At 46.0% G+C, this 22,035-nt stretch overlaps 1 protein-coding gene across 1 annotated transcript in view; it reads left to right on the top strand.

Moving 5' to 3' along the window:
• LOC140738569 (UDP-glucuronosyltransferase 2A2-like) overlaps positions 1-20,887 on the top strand; it is a 228,066-nt gene extending 207,179 nt beyond the window's left edge. The window contains exon 6 of the mRNA XM_073066038.1: positions 18,185-20,887. Within this exon, the coding sequence (XP_072922139.1) occupies positions 18,185-18,467 (283 nt within the window). The 3' untranslated portion in view covers positions 18,468-20,887. The remainder of the gene's footprint in view (positions 1-18,184) is intronic.
• Positions 20,888-22,035: the final 1,148 nt, after the last annotated feature.

Here is a 22,035-nt window from a genome sequence, read left to right as displayed (position 1 = left end):
CCTTTCCTCTACCCCTTTCCTTTCCCCCCTTCTCCTCTCCACCAACTGGACTGGAGTGTGGTGTAGAGAGCTGGGAAATAAAACCCTCACTAGTTCTTTATCAAATGAAAACTAAATTACCCCCAAAAGCCTTATAGATTGTCAATAATGAAAGACAATATTGTGAATTAAATTAAATTTTAATTCATAAAGTTTTTAAGTGAAAACTATCAATCCCAAAGCTAGCATTTGCTTTCTTTCAACCTGTATGCTTCACATTGTAGAAGAATGTGTTCAACTCTTTTATAACGATGACAAAACTGACTCACCCCAGAATGATGTTTTGCAACAAGAAACATGGAATGATTAAGTTTAAGAACCCATGGTACCGCAGAAAAGTTACTAAGATAGAACATTGGCTGATTTTTAGGAGGCAGCAAGTGGGAATAAAAAGATGCTTTTCTGATTGGCTGCCAGTGACTAGTGGTGTTCCACAGGGGTTGGTGTTGGAACCACTTCTTTTTATACTGTATATCAATGATGATGGAATAGGTGGCTTTGTTGCCATATTTGTAGATGATATGAAGATTGGTGGAGGGGCAAGTAGTGTTAAGGAAACAGGTAGGATGCAGAAGGACTTAAAACGGATTAGGAGAATGGGCAAGAAAGTGGCAAATGAAATACAATGTTGGAAAATGCATGGTCATGCACTTTGGTAATAGAAATTAATGTGCAGACTATTTTCTAAATGGGGAGAAAATCCAAAAATCTGAGATGCAATGGGACTTGGGAGTCCATATGTAGAACACCCTGAAGGTTAACTAGCTGGTTGAGGATGGCAAATGCAATATTAGCATTCATTTCAAAACTGATTGAATACAAGAGCAAGGATGTGATGCTGAAGTTTTATCAGGCACTGGTGAGGTCTCACCTTTAGTATTGTGAACAGTTTTGGACTCCTCAGTTAAGAAAAGTTGTGCTGGCATTGGAGGTGGTCCAGTTGGGATTCCAGGAATGAAAGGGTTATCATATGAGGAACATCAGGGTCTGTACTTGCTTGAATTTAGAAGGATAAGAGGGTATCTCATTGAAATCTTTTGAACGTTGAAAGGCCTAGACTGCGTAGATGTGGAAAGGATGTTTCCTGTGGTGAGGGAGTCTCGGACAAGAGGACACAGTCTCAAGATAGAGGGGCATCCATTTAAAAAAGATGTAGAGGAATTTCTTTAGTCAGAGGCTGGTGGATTTGTGGAATTTGTTACCACAGGCAGCTGTGGAGGCCAGGTTATTGAGTGTATTTAAGGCAGAGCTTGATTGGTTCTTGATTGGACACAGCATAAAAGGTTATGGGGAGAAAGCTAGGGAACAGGGTTGAGGAGAGGAAAAAAGAACAACTATGACTGAATGGTAGAGCAGACTTGATGGGCCAAATGACCTAATTCTGCTCCTATGTCTTGTGGTCTATAATTAAGCATAGTATGCCCAGTTCTAAGTCAAGTCAATATAATTCCTTCCCATCTTGTTTTACCCCTTTCTGTCATCAATCCTACAGTTTTATGTATTCTATAAAGGTGTACATGACCTATCAGCAGTGTCAACAGAGCTCTACCAAGAGGTATTTCTCACAGGTTGGCGGCAGTTGTTTAAAAAGGGACATTCGAGGGTGTTTGTCCATTGAACATGGCCTATCAGCAGCATCAACAGAGTTCTACGAACTAAATAAAAGTACAAAAGGGATAAGCGGAGCAGCCATTGTTGGGAGGAGGCAAGTGGTGAGAGTAGAAACGCCAGGCTTTGGCTCAAAGGAGGCTTCAGCTCAGAAGAGGTGTCGGTTCTGTGTAAAGCGTTTGTGTTTTTTCCCCTCGCTTACTGTGCCATTTAAATGGCTGTGGTATGCTCTTTGTGCCAGATGTTGGAGAACTGGGAGACCCAGAGTCTCCTGGGGAACTACATCTTGTGAAGTGCATCTGGCTGCAGCTCCTCGAAGATCACATTAGGGATCTGGAGCAGCAACTGGATGACCTTCAGCTTGTATGAGAGAGCGAGGATATAATCAATCACAGTTACAGGGAAGTAGTCACCCCCAAGTTGCAGGAGGCGAGTAGCTGGGTGACTGTCAGGAGAAATGGAAATAGGCAGTTAGAGCAGAGCACCCCTGTGGCCATTCCTCTCAAAAACAAGTATAGTGCTTTGGATACTTTTGTGAGGAATGAACTCCCGAGAGAATACCATGGCAACCGGGTTACTGGCACTAACCATGGGTCCGTGGTGCAGAAGGGAAAGAGAGAGAAGGGAGCAGTAGTGATTGGGGACTCGATAGTGAAGGGAACAGACAAGAGATTCTGTGGACGTGAACGGGACACCAGGATTGTATGTTGCCTCCCAGGTGCCAGGGTCAGGGATGTCTCAGACTGTGTACACAACATTTTGAGAGGGTAGGGGAGCAGTCAGATATCTTGGTACATATTGGTACCAATGACACAGGAAGGAAAAGCAATGAGGTCCCAAAAAGAGAATTTAGAAAGCTAGGTAGAAAGCTCTCTAGGGTAGTAATTTCTGGACTGCTGCCTGTGCCACTCACCAGTGAGGGTAGAAACAGGATGATTTGGCAGATTAATGCAAGGCTGAGAAGCTGGTGCAAGCGGCAGGGCTTCAGGTTCTTGGATAATTGGGATCTCTTCTGGGGGAGGTGTGACCTGGTCAAAAGTGACATATTGCACCTGGACCTGAGACGGACCTATATTCTTGTGGGCAGGTTTGTTAGAGCTTTTGAGGAAGGTTTAAACTAACTTGGCAAGGAAGTGGGAACTGGAGTGAAGGGACTCAGGACAGGACAGATGGTAAAAAAGTAAAGATAGGGTGCAGTCAGACTATCAGAAAGGATGGGCAGGTGATGGGACTCAGTTGCAGTCAAAAGGCTGAGTATCAAATCATTAGGGATGCAGAATCAGAAAGGATAGCAAATACAGTACTCAAAGTGTTGCATCTAAATGCACATAGTATAAGAAATAAGGTGGATGATCTTGTTGCAATATTACAGATTGCCGGGTATGATGTTGTGGCTGTCACTGTATCGTAGCTGAAGGATAGTGGTGGTTGGGAACTGAATGTCCAAGGTTTCACGTTATCTCAGAAGGATAGGAAGGTAGGCAGAGGGGGTGGTGTGGCTCTACTGCTAACGAATTGCATCAAATCATAGAAAGATGTGACATAGGATCGGAAGATGTTGAATTCTTGTGGGTTGAGTTAAGGGACTATAAGTGTAAAAGGACATTGATGGCAGTCATATGCAGGCCTCTCAATGGTAGGTGGGAGATTGACCACAGGTTATAACAGGAAATAGAGAAGGCGAGTCAAAAGGGCAATGTTATGGTAGACAAGGGAGATTTTAATAAGCAGGTCGATTGGGAAAATCAGGTTGGTAATGGATTTCAAGAGAGTGAGTTTGTTGAATGCCTAAGAGTTTTTTAGAGCAGTTTGTCATTGAGCCTACTTGGGGATCAGCTATACTGGATTGGGTATTATGCAATGAACCGGAGGTGATTCAGGAGCTTAAGGTAAAAGAACCCTTAGGAACCACTGATCAAATTGAAATTTGTTAGGGAGAAAGTAAAGTCTGATTTACCAGTATTTCATTGGAGTAAGGCAAATTACACTGGTATGAGAGACAAGTTGGCCAAAGTAAATTGGAAGGAGCTGCTGGCAGGGATGTCAGCAGAGCAGCAATGGCATGCGTTTCTTGGGAAAATGAGGAAGATGAAGGACATGTGTATTATAAAAATGAAGAAATACTCAAATGGTAAAATAGTACAACTGTGGCTGACAAGGAAGTCAAAGCTATTGTAAAAGCAAAAGAAAGGGCATACAACGAAGGGAAAATAAGGGGATTGGGAAGATTTTAAAAATCTACAGAAAGCAACTAAAAAATCATTAGAAGGGAAAAGATGAAATATGAAAGCAAGCTAGCAAATAATATCAAAGTGGATAGTAAAAGTGTACAATGTCCTGTGTATGTTACTAAAAAGGGCTTCTTTGGTTTGTTACGAGTAGGAATGCTTCTTTGTCTGTTAAATGTTTCTCTTGCCGTTGTTTCGCTTTAGAATGGCTGATACGATAATTGTATTCATTTGTTAATCAATGGGGAATGTTATTGTGTTTTGTGAGGCTGGGAACTTGGGGGAGGGGTTGCACGGGCTTGGGGTGTGAAGGAGTCGGGAGGAAGAGCCGAGGAAGGTGGACGTGCGCTCGGAAGACCACCGGGGAGTCCGAGGTGGAAGACGTTGAAGTCGGAGGCAAGCGACGAGGGGTCGAATCGTTCGCTGGTTGAGCTCCAACGAGTGCACTACCCTGACTGAACTTTGATAAGTTGGCGCCTTTTGTTTTTTTCCTTGTATATATATATATATAGTATTGCCTAATACTCTTTTAATTTTAGTAAACTCTTTAAATTGTATTTCATAACGGTATTTGTTGTGGGTTTGATACTGTCAGCGGGAGCGAGGCATAAACTCGATTCTCACAGCACCTGCGTGTACGGGAGGCGGGGTTGGTGTGTGGTTGGATCTCCTTTTCCCCTAGACATATACCAGCCTTTGTGGGTAAGTGTTACATTTGTGGGGTGCTCACCCGGGTTTGGATTGTCAGGGGGTTGTGGAATCGCGCAGGCAGCAGAGCGGAGATGGACAGAGATAAGATTGTTAGCTGGTGCGAATTTGAAGGTGTACCAGTACAGTACGCATGCGTAGTGAGCGGAGTGGATTTTCGAGTTTCGGGAGACGCAGTAGTGCGGGGGTTAAGTTGGGTGAACGGTATGGGGCAGGTAGAATTGGTAGCTAGACGGTGTGGTAAAGAGATGGAGTCTAGCTGGGTGTTGGTTAGTATGAGTGCTGACATCAGGACGTTGGAACTGCCGGCAATGGTCAGTGTACCGGGGGAGGAGGGGCTGTGGGGGCTCCACCCCTTCTCTGAGGATGAGGCTGAGGAGACATCGGAGGAGGAGCTAGAGCTAGAGGAAAACCCCAGAGAGGTGGCAGGCACTAGCAAAGGGAGGAGGGAGGACGGAGTTGTGACTAGGCTCCGCCCCCCAGGTAGGAGGGAAGCCTCCGAGCTAGCAGCCGCACTTAACTCCCTGGTGGGAGTGGCCGAGAGGCCACGGCTGAAGCTGGGGGTGTTCTCCGGAGCCAAGCCTACTCCGGACGGGGAGGTGGACTATGAGACCTGGATCGAGCATAGGTCCTTGATGTTAGAGGAGTGGCCAGGCTCGGAGGAGGAGAAGAGGCAGCGATTGGTGGGAAGTTTGAGGGGTTTAGCAGCCAAAACAGTCCGGGAGTTGAAAGCTGAGAAGCCTGGGTCCTCAGTGGAGGAATGTATAGAAGTTTTGGAGGGAGCGTTTGGGTTGTCAGGGGAACCCTGGCTGCTTTTAGCAGAGTTCCAACGCCTGGAACAATGGAGAGGGGAAAAGCTCTCCGAGTACATATTTAGGATGGAGGGGATGCTTACGGGGCTGCGGCGCCGGGGGGTAGTGAAGGCGCCTGACGTGGCTAGCGTGAGGATGAGTCAGTTATTCAGTGGCTCTCTGGAGGAGGACAAGGTGGCGTGGACTATCCGGCAGGCTTATAGGAAAGGCCCCCCTCCATTGTTCGGGCAACTGATTAGAGAGGTGTGGGAGGAAGAGAGAGCATTGGGGCGGAAAAGGGGCGCAGGCCTACGGGAGCGATCCTCAGCGATACAGGAAGTGGTGGCTGGGTGGAGGAATGACAACCCACCGGGGGCTAGAGAACCCCCTCTGGAGGGGGGGGGCTGGGGAGGTACCCACCCTCAGGGGCGACCAGTGCAGTGGGTTGGGAGCGGGAGTCGTCCTGGGAGAGGAGGGGCGGCAGGCAGTGTGTGCTTTAACTGTGGGAAGGAGGGGCATTTCAGGTGGGACTGTGGGCGGCCGAGGGTGTGCTATAGCTGTGGAGAGGAGGGACACTTTAGGTGGGATTGTGAGAGACAAGGAGTTCCGCGGAGGACAAGCCCCCCTGCGACTAAGAAGGGGGAGGTGTCGGGAAACTTAGGAGAGGCTCAGTGAGGGAACGGACTGGAGCCTCTGGAGGAACATGTTCCCAGAGATCAGCCAGGGGACCACCGGGTGCCCACGCCTCTATTCCAGATGGGCTGGTAGGACCCCGTGCCAGTGTGGGTCTACGGATAGAGGGAGTTTACGCAAAAGCCGTTCTGGATACGGGATCGCAGGTGACCTTATTGTACCGGTCTTTCTACAACCAATATCTAAAGCATTTGCCGGTAACCCCATTTGACACCCCGCAGATTTGGGGTGTGAGCGAGGGTGACTACCCTTACGATGGGTACCTATCGGTGAGATTGGAGTTCTCGGAGGGCGATGTGGGAGTGTCCGAAGCTATTGAGACGTTGGTGTTGGTGTGTCCTGACCCGGTGGAAACCGGTGGTGCTGCCCTCCTGGTGGGGACTAATTCCCCCATTGTGTGACGGCTCCTGGGAGCTTGTAAGGAGAAAGCGGGGGAAGACTTTCTGGAGACCCTCTCGGTGCATCCAGTGTTTCGAGCAGTGTTCGAAGAAGGGGTTGCCTACCTAGGACTGGACCCGGAGTGTAAATGAGGGACGGTGTGGTGTACGCAGGCGAGGCCCAAGGTGATCCGACCCGGGGAGGTAGCACTAGTGATGGGGACCCCCAGATTCCCAGGAGTGCCAACGGGCGAAGCCCTGTTAGTAGACGCCCCGGACGATCTTGAAGGGGAGACACGATTTCCGGTGGGGGCACTGGTGAGGCCCGAAGTGCAGAGACCAGGGGTGGTACATGCGAGGCGTATAGCTATAAGTGTCAGGAACACCACGGCAAGAGAAATCACCATTAAGAGGGGAATGCCGCTGGCATATCTGTTCCCGGTGACGGTAATGTCTAGCGCACCAGTGAGGACCCCTAATGGGGAGGGATCGGAGCATCGAAGGGAGCTGACCGCTGAAGTCTTTAACTTCGGGGATTCCCCTGTGTCGCCGGAGTGGAAACACAGGCTAGTGGAGAAGATGCTGAAGATGGAAGCTGTTTTTTCTCGGGGCGAGTTTGATGTTGGCTGCTCCAAAAGCACTAACCACACCATCCGGGTGACGGAGGACACCCCATTCCGAGAGAGATCCCGGCGGCTGGCTCCGGCAGATGTTGAGGACGTGCAGCAGCACTTGTGCAAGTTGAAGGAGGCCGGAATCATAGCTGAGTCCCGAAGTCCTTATGCGTCCCCAATAGTGGTGGCACGGAAGAAGAATGGGTGAGTGCACATGTGTGTTGACTACAGGACGTTGAATCGGCGAACTGTCCCTGATCAATATACTGTCCCAAGAGTCGAGGATGCGCTGGCCTGCCTGAGCGGTGCGAAGTGGTTCAGTGTGCTGGATTTAAGAAGTGGGTATTACCAGATCCCGATGAGTGCGAGCGATAAAGAGAAGACCGCTTTTATCTGCCCGCTGGGGTTCTTTCAGTTCGAACGAATGCCCCAAGGCATATCGGGAGCCCCAGCCACCTTCCAGAGGCTCATGGAGAGAACTGTGGGGGATATGAATCTGTTAGAGGTGCTGGTGTACCTGGACGATTTGATAGTGTTTGGATCGACTTTGGAGGAACATGAGGAGAGACTGTTGAAGGTGTTGGGCCGGCTTAATGAAGAAGGGTTTAAGCTTTCCCTGGACAAATGCCAGTTCTGCAAGTCGTCGGTTAGCTACGTTGGCCATATCATTTCACAAGAGGGAGTGGCTACTGATCCAACCAAGATAGAGGCCGTGACCACCTGGCCGAGACCCCAGAAAGTGGGTGCTCTGCGCTCATTTTTGGGGTTCTGTGGGTATTACCGGCGATTTGTGAAAGGATACACCAAAGTGTGTCACCCGTTGACTCAGCTGTTGTGTGGCTATCCCCCGGTGGGAAAGAAAAGGACGGGGGACCAGAGGCAGGACGCTGGAGGATACTGGAACCCGGCGGAACCTTTTGGCTCGAGATGGGATGATCAATGCGAAGAGGCGTTCCGATCTTTGAAAAGGGCACTGACCCAGGCCCCGGTGTTGGCTTTTGCCGATCCCCAGAAGCCATATTTGCTGCACACGGATGCCAGTTGAGAGGGTCTCGGGGCTGTTCTGTACCAGGAGCATGGCAAAGCATTGAGGCCGGTAGCCTTTGTCAGCCGAAGCTTGTCGCCATCGGAGAGAAACTATCCCACTCACAAGTTGGAGTTCCTGGCGCTGAAGTGGGCGGTGGTGGACAAGCTGGGTGATTACCTGTACGGAGCCAAGTTTGAGGTGAGAACGGATAACAATCCTCTCACTTATATTTTGACTTCGGCGAAGCTGGATGCCACAGGACATCGGTGGCTGGCGGCCTTGTCGGTATATGATTTCAGCCTGAGGTACCGGCCCGGAAGCAAGAATGTCGATGCGGATGCTTTGTCTCGTCAGGAGCCGGGGGAACAGGAGAGGGACGAGGGGTGGGAGAGTGTCCCTGCCCCTGGAGTGAAGGCGATGTGTCAGTTTGCTATCACCGTGAAGGCCGAGGGAAGAGGGAGGCTGGAACACGCCGTGGACCATTTGGGGGTTTTTGACGACGCCATACCACTAGCTTACTGTGACCTGACCGCACTACGGACTAAACAGTTGCCGGAACTGAGTCCGGGGGAAGTGGCAGCTGCTCAGCAAAATGACCCGGGCATTGGCACAGTGTGGAGAGCGGTCGAGAAGGGGGATGGGGCGTTGGCTGAGAAGGCGAAACACCCATTCGTGCCCCTGTTGTTGAAGGAGTGGTCTCGGTTGAAGTTAAAGAACCAAATCTTGTACCAGGTAACAGCGCCTCTGGACCAACCCCACTGTTGGCAACTGGTCCTGCCGGAGGAGTATCGGCAGGCTGTACTCCAGGCCCTACATGATGATTCTGGACACTTGGGGGTGGAAAAGACCTATGGATTACTCAAAGACCGGTTCTACTGGCCCCGGATGAGGCAAGAAGTCGAAGAATACTGTAGGGGCTGCAGTCGTTGCATCCGGAGGAAGACCCTGCCCATGTTGGCGGCTCCACTGTCGCACTTGCAGAGTGCGGGACCTCTGGACCTGGTATGTATGGATTTTCTGTTGATTGAGCCTGACACCAGCAACACCGCGAATGTCTTAGTTATCACCGATCATTACACTCACTATGCTCAGGCATTTCCCACTAAGGATCAGAAGGTGACGACAGTGGCGAAGGTGTTATGGGAGAAGTATTTTGTTCATTACGGCCTTCCCAGGCGAATCCATAGTGATCAGGGGTGGGACTTTGAGAGCTGCCTTATCCATGAATTACTGACTATGCTTGGGGTTGAGAAATCCAGGACTACCCCTTATCACCCACAGGGAGATCCACAGCCAGAGAGGTTCAACAGGACCCTGTTGGATATGCTCGGAACGCTGGAGATTGGGCAGAAAAGCAGGTGGAGTCGTCATATTGGACAATTGGTTCACTGTTACAATTGTACTCGCAATGATGCTACAGGATATTCGTCCTATTATCTGATGTTCGGGCGGGAAGCGAGGTTGCCCATTGACTTGTGTTTTGGGGGTGAAGTGGGTGAATTACCCGGGAAGTCCCATCTAAAGTATGTGTCTGACATGAAGAGGGAGTTACAGCGGGCATACGAGTTGGCCGAGGCGGTGGCTACCAAACAAAATCAGAGGAATAAGATGCGGTATGATCGAAAGGTGAAGTTTGTTCAATTATTGCCGGGCGACCGGGTCCTTTTACGGAATTTGGGACTCCCTGGTAAGCACAAGTTTGCAGATCGATGGGCGGCCAGCCCCTATGTAATAGAGAGCCAGATGCTGAACCTGCCAGTTTACCGGGTGAAACCTGAGGATGGGAAAGGGCCTATCAAGGTACTCCATCGGAATCACCTGCTGCCGCTGGGTCAAGCGGTGCAGGTGGATACGGAGCCAGAGTGGGAGGTTACGCCTAGTACAAGGACTCTGCGAGGGCACGGAGAAAGGGAAGAGCCCGCTGCTGAAGAGCGGGGACGGGTCCCTTGCTCGGAAATGGCTACCGATTCGGAAGAGGACGACTCAGATGAATGGCCCCTGTTCCCATTCGCTGGTGCTCCAGTACCAGGAGAGGAGGCTCCTGGCCCTTCCCATACTGAATTGGGTGAGAGGAGGGACGGTCTTGAGGGTCAGATGGAGAGGCAGCCAACATTGGTGGGAGAGAGGGTGGAGCCCGAGCGTGAGCTGGAGAGATCTCAGGTGAGGGAGGACCCCCGTGAGGAAGGGGGTGAGGGTCTGTCAGGTAGACCTGGGGTGTCCGAGACAGTGGGTTCACAGGTGAAGAGGGAGCCCAGTGGGGCAGAAGGAGTATGGAGATCTCAGAGGATTAGGTGCCCCCTGGAGCAGTTGACATATGTGGTACCAGGAGAACCGAGTGTGATTTCTACTGCTCTGGGTAGTTATATCACTGCTTTCTGCACCTGGGTTGGGTTTTGTGTGTTGCAAGACGCTTTGGGGAACTCTAGTAATGCCATGAGGGCATGACATTTGCTGGTGGGGAGAGAATGTACAATGTCCTGTGTATGTTACTAAAAAGGGCTTCTTTGGTTTGTTACGAGTAGGAATGCTTCTTTGTCTGTTAAATGTTTCTCTCGCCGTTGTTTCGCTTTAGAATGGCTGATATGGTAATTGTATTAATTTGTTAATCAATGGGGAATGTTATTGTGTTTTGTGAGGCTGGGAACTTGGGGGAGGGGTTGCGCGGGCTTGGGGTGTGAAGGAGTCGGGAGGAAGAGCCGAGGAAGGTGGACGTGCGCTCGGAAGACCACCGGGGAGTCCGAGGTGGAAGATGTTGAAGTCGGAGGCAAGCGACGAGGGGTCGAATCGTTCGCTGGTTGAGCTCCAACGAGTGCACTACCCTGACTGAACTTTGATAAGTTGGCGCCTTTTGTTTTTTTCCTTGTATATATATATATTGTATTGCCTAATACTCTTTTAATTTTAGTAAACTCTTTAAATTGTATTTCATAACGGTATTTGTTGTGGGTTTGATACTGTCGGCGGGAGCGAGGCATAAACTCGATTCTCACAGCACCTGCGTGTACGGGAGGCGGGGTTGGTGTGTAGCTGGATCTCCTTTTCCCCTAGACATATACCAGCCTTTGTGGGTAAGTGTTACAAAAGGTTTTCCCAGTGTGTTAAAAACAAAAGAGAAATGAGAGTGGATATAGGACTGCTAGAAAATGAGGCAGGAGAAATAATAACGGGGGACAAGGAGATGGCCGATGAACTAGATAAGTATTTTCATGTCTTCCACAGTGGAAGACACAAGCAGTATGCCTGATGTTGTAGTATGTAAAGGAAGAGAAGTGGTTACAGTTACTGTTACAAGAGAGAAGGTGCTCAAAAAGCTGAAAGACCTAAAGGTACATAAGTCACCCGAACCACAGGAACTGTACCCTAGCGTTCTGAAAGAGGTAATGATAGAGATTGTGGTGGCATTAAAAATGATCTTTCAAAAATCATTGGACTCTGGCATGATGCCAGAGGACTGGAAAATTGCAAATGTTACTCCACTCTTTAAGAAAAGAAGAAGGCAGCAGGAAGGAAATTATAGACCAGTTAGCCTGACCTCACTGGTTCGGAAGATGTCAGAGTCAATTGTTAACTGCAAGGTGATGGAGTACTTGGTGACACAGGACAAGACAGCACAAAGTCAACATGGTTTCCTTCAGGGAAAATCCTGCCTGATGAACCTGTTGGAATTCTTTGAGGAAATTATAAGTAGGATAGAAAAAGGTGATGCAGTGGACATTGTACTGTATATTTGGACTTACAGAAGATCTTTGATATGGTGCCACACATAAAGCTGCTTACCAGGTTAAGAACCCGTGGTATTACAGGGAAGTTACTAATATAAAAGCACAAAAAACCTACAGCACAATACAGGCCCGTCAGCCCACAATGCTGTGACGAACATGTGCTTCCTTTAGAAATTACCGAGAAAGTTACCCTTAGCCCTCTATTTTTCTAACTCCGTGTACCTATCCAAGAGTCTCTTAAAAGACCCAATTGTATCCACCTCCACCACTGTCGCCAGCAGCCCATTCCATGCACTCACCACTCTCTGCATAAAAAAAACTTACCCCTGACATCTCCTCTGTAACTACTCCCCAGCACCTTAAACCTGTGTCCTCTTGTGGCAACCATTTCAGCCCTGGGAAAAAGCATCTGATTGTCCACACAATCAATACCTCTCATCATCTTGTACACCTCTATCAGGTCACCTCTCATCTTCCTTCACTCCAAGGAGAAAAGGCCGAGTTCACTCAACCTATTCTCATAAGGCATGCTCCCCGATCCAGGCAACATTCTTGTAAATCTCCTCTACACCCTTTCTATAGTTTCTACATCCTTCCTGTAGTGAGGTAACCAGACTGAGCACAGTACTCCAAGTGGGGTCTGACCAGGGTCCTATAGAGCTGCAACATTACCTCTCAGCTCTTGAACTGAATCCCATGATTGATGAAGGGCACCGTACACCTTCTTAACGAAGCAGCTTTGAGTGTCCTCTGGACTCGGACCCCAAGATCCCTCTGATCCTCCACACTGCCAAGAGTCTTACCACTAATACGATATTTTGCCATCATATTTGACCTACCAAAATGAACCACATCACACTTACCTGGGTTGAATTCCATCTGCCACTTCTCAGCTCAGTTTTGCATCCTATCAATGTCCCACTGTAACCTCTGACAGCCCTCCACACTATCCACAACAGCCCCAACTTCTATGTCACCAGCAAATTTACTAACCCATCCCTCCACTCCTTCATCCAGGTCATTTATAAAAATCATGAAGAGAAGGGATTTATAATTTTCTAGATCTCTATCATTACCTAGTTTTTTGAACCTTTCCTAAGTTTTTCTTTTCTTATTGACTAGATTTTCAACAGCCTTTGTACACCATGGTTCCTGTACCCTACCATCCTGTCCTGTCTCATTGGAACATACCTATGCAGAACTCCACGCAAATATCCCCTGAATATTTGCCACATTTCTGCCGTACATTTCCCTGAGAACATCTGTCCCAATTTACATTTCCAAGTTCCTGCCTGATAGCTTCATATTTCCCCTTCCTCCAATTGAATATTTCCCTAACTTGTCTGTTCCTATCCCTCTTCAATGCTATGGTAAAGGACATAGAAATGTCCAAAATACTTTCCCACTGAGAGACCTGACACCTAACCAGGTTTATTTCACAATACCAGATCATGTACAGTCTCTCCTCTTGTAGGCTTATCTACATATTGTGTCAGAAAACCTTCCTGAACACACCTAACACATTCCACCCCATCTAAACCCCTTGCACTCAGGAGATGCCAATTTATATTGTGGAAATTCTAATCTCCCATCATGACAACCCTGTTATTATTGGATTGTTCCAGAATCTGTCTCCCTATCTGCTCCTTGATGTCCCTGTTACTAAAGAGTAGTCTATAAAAATCACCCAGTAGAGTTATTGACCACTTCCTGTTTCTAACTAACACCCACAGAGACTCCGTAGACAATCCCTCCATGACTTCCTCCTTTTCTGTAGCAATGACACTATCTCTGATCAGCAGTGCCACACCCCCACCTCTTTTGCTCCCCTTCCCCGTCCTTTCTGAAACATCTAAAGCCTGGCACTCAAAGTCATCATTCCTGCCCCTGAGCCATCCAAGTCTCCGTAATGACCACAACACCATAGCTCCAAGTACTGATCCATGCTCTAAGCTCATCCACTTTGTTCACAACACTCCTTGCATTAAAATAGACACATCTCAAACCATCAGTCTGAGAGCATCCCTGCTCTATTACCTGTCCTCCCTCTCACACTGTCTACAAGCTTTCTTTATTTGTGAGCTAACCACCTCTTCCTCCGTCTCTTCAGTTCGGTTCCCATCCCCCAGCAATTCTAGTTTAAATTGTCCCCAAAAGTCTCAGCAAACTTCTCTGCCAGAATATTGGTCCCCTTCGGATTCAAGTGCAACCCGTCCTTTTTGTACAGGTCACCCCTGCCCCAAAAGGGGTCCCAATGATCCAGAAATCTGAACCCCTGTCCCCGATCCAATCCCTCAGCCACATATTTATCCTCCACCTCACTCTATTCCTATACACACTGTCGCATTGGCACAGGCAGTAATCCCGATATGATATTACTACCCTTGTATTCCTGCTTCTCAGTTTCTTTCCTAACTCCCTGCAGTCCGTTTTCAGGACCTCCTCCCATTTCCCACCTATGCCTTTGGTACCAATATGTACCATCACCTCTGGCTGTTCAGCTTCAAAACTTCAGGATATCATGGACGCAATCAGAAACATCCCGGATCCCAGCACCTGAGAGGTAAACATGGTTTGAGCATTAGCTGATTGGTAGGAGGTAGCGAGTGGGAATAGAAAGATGCTTTTCTGGTTAGCTGCCAGTGACTAGTGGTGTTCCCATGGGGTCGGTACTGGAACCACTTCCTTTTAGGCTCTGTATAAATGATTTAGATGATGGAATAGATGGCTTTGTTGCTAAGTTTTCAGAGGATACCAGGATTAGTGGAAGGGCAGATAGTTTTGAGTAAACAGGTAGGATGCAGAAGGATTTAGACAGATTAGGAGAATGGGCCAGAAAGTGGCAAGTGAAATACAATGTTGGAAAATGCATGGTCATGCGCTTTGTTAATAGAGATAAATGTGCAGACTATTTTCTAAACGGGGAGAAAATCTCGGAATCCGAGATGCAGAGGGACTTGGGAGCCCTTGTGTAGAACATCCTGAAGGTTAGCTTGCAGGTTGAGTTGGTGGTGAGGAACGCAAATGCAATGTTAGCATTCATTTCAAGAGGTCTAGAATACAAGAGGAAGGATGTGATGCTGAGGCTCTATAAGGCACTGGTGACGCCTCACCTTTAGTGTGAATAGTTTTGGGCCCCTCATCTTAGATACGATTTGCTGGATTTGGAGAGGGTCCAGATAAGGTTCACAAGGATGATACCAGGAATGAAAGATTTATCATACGAGGAACGTTTGATGGTTCTAGGTCTCTACTGGCTGGAATTCAGAAGGATGGGGGGGGATCTCATTGAAACCTTGCAAATGTTGAAAGACTTAGATAGAGTAGATGTGGAAAGGATGTCTCCCATGGTGGGACAGTCTAGGAAAGAGGACACAGCCTCAGAATTCAGGGGCAACCTTTCAAAACAGAGATGCAGAGAAATTTCTTTAGCCAAAGAGTGGTGAATTTGTGAAATTTGTTGCCACATGCAGTTGTGGAGGCCAGGTCATTGGGTGTATTTATGGCAGAGATTGATAGGACATGGCATCAAAGATTACAAGGAGAAGGCCAGGAACTGGGGTTGAGGAGGAGATTTAAAGAAAGGATCAGCCATGATTGAATGGTGGAGCAGACTTGATGGACCAGATGGCCTCATTCTGCTCCTATGTCTTGTGGTCCTATGGTCTCCTCTTAAGCCCATAATCTCCTAATTCTTATCCCCACCAACCCCTTGGCTTCTGTTTTGCCAAGTGGAAGTCTATATCCACAGTTGAAGCAATTGGACCTTCCAGACACTGATGTATTTTTACTACAATCAATTGAAACACCGTGACTGTACACAGGTGTTCTCCATTTAACTAATTATGTGATTTCTAAAACCAATTGGCAGCACCAGTGAAGATTTGGTGCATCATATTAAAGAGGGTGAATTCTGTGACTAGTGAGGTACTGCAAGGCTCAGTGCTGGGAGCCCAGTTGTTTACAATATATATTAATGATTTAGACGAGGGAATTAAATGCAGCATCTCCAAGTTTGTGGATGACACAAAGCTGGGTGGCGGTGTTAGCTGTGAGGAGGATGCTAAGAGGATGCAGGGTGACTTGGATAGGTTAGGTGAGTGGGCAGATTCATGGCAGATGCAATTTAATGTGGATAAATGTGAGGTTATCCACTTTGGGTGCAAGAACAGGAAAACTGATTATTATCTGAATGGTGGCCGATTAGGAAAAGGGGAGGTGCAACGAGACCTGGGTGTCATTGTACACCAGTCATTGAAGGTGGGCATGCAGGTACAGCGGGTGGTGAAAAAGGCAAATGGTATGTTGGCATTCATAGCAAAAGGATTTGAGTACAGGAGCAGGGAGGTTCAACTGCAGTTATACAAGGCCTTGGTGAGACCGCACCTAGAGTATTGTGTGCAGTTTTGGTCCCCTAATCTGAGGAAAGACATTCTTGCTATAGAGGGAGTACAGAGAAGGTTCACCAGATTGATTCCTGGGATGGCAGGACTTTCATATGAAGAAAGACTGATCGTCTAGGCTTATACTCACTGGAATTTAGAAGATTGAGGGGGGATCTTATTGAAATGTATAAAATTCTAAAGGGATTGGACAGGCTAGATGCAGGAAGATTGTTTCCAATGTTGGGGAAGTCCAGAACGAGGGGTCACAGTTTAAGGATAAAGGGGAAGCCTTTTAGGACAGAGATGAGGAAAAACTTCTTCACACAGAGAGTGGTGAATCTGTGGAATTCTCTGCCACAGGAAACAGTTGAGGCCAGTTCATTGGCTATATTTAAGAGGAAGTTAGATATGGCCCTTGTGGCTAAAGGGATCAGGGGGTATGGAGAGAAAGCAGGTACAGGGTTCTGAGTTGGATGATCAGCCATGATCATACTGAATGGCGGTGCAGGCTCAAAGTGCCAAATGGCCTACTCCTGCACCTATTTTCTATGTTATGCAATCAATTATTTTGTGTTTTATGTTTGTCATTAATTTAGATCACCTTGTTGAAATTTATAGGTTTTATCATTATTTATTGCAATGTACTGCTGCCAGATAACAACATATTTCATGACGTATGCCAGTAATATTAAACCTGATTGTAATTCAGTATCAGGTTTAATATCACTGGCATATGTTGTGAAATTTGTTAACTTAACGGCAGTAATACATTGCAATTCATAAGCATGTAGAACAGAAAAATATAAGAAAATCAATTGCAGTAAGTGTATATATGTATATTAAATAGTTAAAAGTAGTGTAAAAACAGAAATAATATTAAAAAAGGTGAAGTAGTGTTCATGGGTTCATGATCTATTTAGGAATCAGGTGGCAGAAGGGAAGAAGCTGTTCCTGAATTGTTGAGTGTGTGCCTTCATGCTTCTGTGCCTCCAATATATACACACACACAGGTATCCTCTCATTTTCCTCACATTCATGTGCCTATCTAAATGTCCCCTGAATGCCCTAATCTATCTGTCTCAACTCCCACCCCAGGCAGTTGATTACAGGTACTCACCATTCTATGTAAAAAAAATAGTGCCCCTTGCATCTCATTTGAAACTACCACCACTCACCTTAAATGTTGTCCTCTGGTATTAAACATTTTGACCCTGGGGTAGAAGATACAGTCTATGTCTCTCATAATTTATAAACCTCTATCAAATTTCCCCGAGTCTGCCAGTCCAAAAGAAAAAACCAAGTTTGTCCAATCTCTCATTATAGCACATGCCCACTAATCCAGGCAGCATCCTGGTAAACCTCTTCTGTACCCTCTCCAAATCTTGACATCCTTCCTAAACAACCATTTTTGGAAGAATTATCTAATGCCAGATGCTGCCTAATTAGAGTTTCATAAAGCCACAACATAATTTCCTGACTTTTGAACTCAAATGAAAGTTAACCTTTCATATATGCAGTTAAGGTATAGTCATGATGAAGATTTGGCAAAGATCGTCCTTTACTGCGACATCTCCAACTTCATTTAATAACTGACTAGCATTGCATTAAGTTGACTGGAGAAATACAGGCAATTGCATCACACTTTTGGGCTGTAATGAGGCATGATTTGGCTTTTTGAAAAGATATTAGAAAGAAAGAAAGAACTTGATATTGCAGCAGGGAGCTCTCCTGAAATTTGAGTTAAAATATTGAACTTGTTTGTATCTGAGATGTAGTTTGCATTGAGTGCAGTCAGAGTAATTTGTTAACTTATACACATATATTCAATTAAACTATCCAAAGGACTTTTACTCCTTTACAAACACAATTTCTTCTGCACTCTTTCAATCTTCTTGATGTCTTTACTGTAAAAAATTCAACTGCACACTATAATCCAAATTAAGCTTCAAAATAAAGAGAAAACAGAAAAATTAATTACTTTTATTCCCTTAGATACAAAGAAAATGCAATGAAGTTATCTAGAATTCATCATGACCAACAATTAACTCCATTGGAAAGATCTGTGTACTGGATTGAGTTTGTAATGCGACATGGAGGAGCGAAACATTTGCGGCCTGCAGCACATTCTCTGTCATGGTATCAATATCATTGCCTGGATGTGGTAGCATTGCTTGCTACCTGTTTAGCAGCTTTCATATTCCTCCTCACAAAATGTTGTTTGTACTGCTGCAGAACCTGGAAACTTATGAAGGTACAGAAAAATAAAACTCAATAATGGTTAAAAATGCATAGAATCACACTGAACATTATAACATGATGATAATGTTGGAATTTCAATGATTATACTTTTAAACCATACTCTGGGAAAATTTATCAAGAAATGGAGAACTTGCATATCATAATTATGCTTATTACCAATGTTTTGACTTGTACAATTGCCAAATTATGCAACATCAAGCTAAGCTTATTTTCATTAATAATTATTCTTGTGATCTGAGTCACTAACAAAGACTATTTTCTGTTGGGGGATGTTTCTTATCGTGGGTGAGTCCAGGACCAGAGAGCACAGCTTCAGAAGGACATCCATTTAGAACAGAGATGAGGAAGAATTTCTTTAGCCAAAGGGTGGTGAATCTGTGGAATATATTGCAACAGATAGCTGTAGAGGCCAAGTCATTGGGTATATTTAAAGCAGAGATTGATAGGTTCTTGATTAACACTAGAACACTACAGCACAGTACAGGTCCTTCAGCCCTCAATGTTGTGCCAACCCATATATTCCTTACAAAAAGTACTAAACCCACACTACACTGTAACCCTCTTTTTCTTTCATCCATGTGCCTGTCCAAGAGGCTGTTAAATACCCCTAATGTTTTAGCCTCCACCACCATCCCTGCCAAGTCATTCCAGGCACTTACAACCCTCTGTGTAAAAAACTTACCCCTAATGTCTCCCCTAAACTTCCCTCCCTTAACTTTGTCCACATGTCCTCTGGTGTTTGCTATTCGTGCTCTGGGAAACAGGTACTGGCTGTTCACCCTATCTATACCTCTCATAATCTTGTAGACCTCTATCAAGTCCCCTCTTATCCTTCCCCAGAAGAGATCCCAATAATCCAGAAATCTGAACCCCTGCCCCCTGCACCAACTCTTCAGCCATGCATTCATCTGCCATGATTTCCTATTCCTACCCTCTCTGTCTCGTGGCACTGGCAGCAATCCCAAGATTACCACCCTTGAGGTCCTGCTTTTGAACTTCTTTTCTAACTCCCTATATTCCTTCTTCAGGACTTCATCCCTGCTCCTATCTATGTCATTGGTCCCCGTGCAGACCACAACATCTGCCTGCTCACCCTCTCTCCTGAGAATACCGAGAACTCGATCCGCAATATTGCAGACCCTGGCACCAGGGAGGCAACAGAACATTCCGGGATTCTCGATCTCTCTCACAGAACCTTTTATCTGTCCCCCTAACTATCGAATCCCCTATCACTACTGCTTTCCTCTTTTCCCTCCTTCCTTTCTGAGCTGAGGGTCCAGTCTCAGTGCCAGAGACGCAACCACTACAACTTGTCCCTGGTAGGTCATCCCCACCAACAGTATCGAAAACAGTATACTTATTGTTGATGGGAACGGCCACAGGGGTGCTCTGCTCTTTCTGTCTATTCCCCTTCCCTCTCCTAACAGTCACCTGGTTACCTGGCTCCTGACTTTTAGGTGTGACTGTCTCCCTGAATCTCTGATCTAGTACTGCCTCTGCCTCTTGAATGATCCGAAGTTCATCCAGCTGCAGTTCCCTAACTTGGGTTGACAGGAGCTGCAGCTGGATGCACCTTTTGCAGGTGTAGTCATCAGAGACAATTGTGCTGTCCCTGACTTCCCACATCCTATAATCAGAGCACTGGACTGCCCTATCTACTGCCTCCATTACCATCTCCCAAGTTAATTAAATTAATTAAAGAAACTTACCCGGCCTTACCTCACTGGAAGCAAGCTCATCCTCCACCTCTTCTCGCCAAAGCCTCTTGACCCAAAGCCTCAAAGCTCCACTCCTTCACTGGCCCACTCACTCACTGGCCGCTCAGCTTGAGCTACCCCTCCTTTTATTTGTTTGAGCTTTTCAATTTTCAATTGCCCAATCAACTGCTTTCTGCTGAGTCTGAGCTATTCAAATCTTGATTGACTTGATTGCACAAGCCAACTGACAAAACCTCTCGAGCCAAAGCCTCAAAGCTCCACTCCTTCACTGGCCCACTCACTCACTGGTCACTAGTCAGGGTGTCAAAGGTTACTGGGAGAATGGTTTTGAGAGGGATAATTAATCAGCCACGATGGAATGGGCGAGCAGGCTCAGTGAGTCAAATGGCCTAATCCTGTTCCTAACAGCTTAAGTCTTATGGTCTAAGATGTTTTGATCTCGAATCAAGGGTGAAACAGCTGTCATTTGGAAATCTTAAAGCAAGTCAACATGGTTTATGAATTGTTAATTATATTTGACATATTAGCTACAGCAACAATCAGTTTCAACAAAGGGGAATATGCTGATGTAGATCTTCAGAAGGTATTTGATGAGGTGTCATGAAAGGCCTGTGTACAAGGTAAAACCTCATGGAACTAGTGAGGTAGTCTGATCATGGATTAACAATTGTTACTGCATAAAAGACAGATTTCAAATAAACAGATCTTTTCAGGCTAATTTGTAATTGGTTTATTATCATTATGTGAATATTCTGGAAGGAACAGGAAATGAAATGAGATAAAAGGCAGAGAAGGATAATCCTATTTGCCAACTGAAGGTTTCTTTATGTTAAGCACAGTCCTTACCAATTATCATGTTTGGGTTTGCTGTATTATATAACATCAAGAGGATAGTTACTGATTACCAAATAAAAATAACATTGGGATTTTTACCTTGTGGGAAGCTACCACTACCAGCTGATGAGTGGAAAATGTTTCCATCAGAACGAGAGTCTGGATGTGCCCGTTTTTTGGCTGCACAACCAGCCTTACTTCAAATATGAACGGGGAATAGTCACTACAACTAACTCTTCTAGCTATATGCTTCATGGAGTTTTATTTTCTCTTTTTACATTGTTCAGTAGTTAGTCGGCAGCGTTAAAACTGTTTCTGACATTGAGTGGAACAACAACCAGTCTTCCTACAGTAGACCCAAAACATCCACTGTACTTTTTGCCTGGCCTATTGAGTTCCTCCAGCTATTTGTGTGTGTTCCTACTTTAGAGAAGATTTAAATGAAGCCAATAGCACATATTTAGTACTACTTAGTTCTTGAGAAAACAACTAATAAAAGAAATATTCTTTCAAAGCTGATTGCTTTCTTTCTTGTGATTGTCATTACTTATTAGGTGATATCAGCTAGAAATGTTGGACTGGACACTTTCAGACAATTACATTGACTTGGTTAGTATTCATTCAAGTTTAGAAGAACAAGATGTGATCTCATTGAAACTTACAAATTTCTGAGAAGGTTATACTGACAAATAGGAAGGATGTTGTGTCAGAAATGATGGATCAGATAACAGGGCAAGAGATACTGGACTGAAGTTAAGAGAAATTCCTTCACTCTGATGGGTGAACAACAGTAACTGTTATTACAGAAAGCTGCCAGTGCTAAATTGGTAAATATATTTAAGAAGGAGTTATAATTTCTAGATGCCAAAGACATTAAGGATATGGAAAGTGATCATAAGGTGTTGAGGGAGATTAAACTGTATTGAGTCCCCAGCTGAGTACATTTGGGGGCAGGAGAGCTGTTTCTCCAGGTTTGTCCCTAAGCAGTCACCTATCCTCCAGGTGCAACCACTTGAGAAACACATGCAAAAT

Source organism: Hemitrygon akajei, chromosome 2 (genome assembly GCF_048418815.1).
Source record: "Hemitrygon akajei chromosome 2, sHemAka1.3, whole genome shotgun sequence".
Classification (NCBI taxonomy): domain Eukaryota; kingdom Metazoa; phylum Chordata; class Chondrichthyes; order Myliobatiformes; family Dasyatidae; genus Hemitrygon; species Hemitrygon akajei.
The sequence above is the reverse complement of the archived record's forward strand: the minus strand, read 5'-3'. Positions and strand labels throughout refer to the sequence as shown.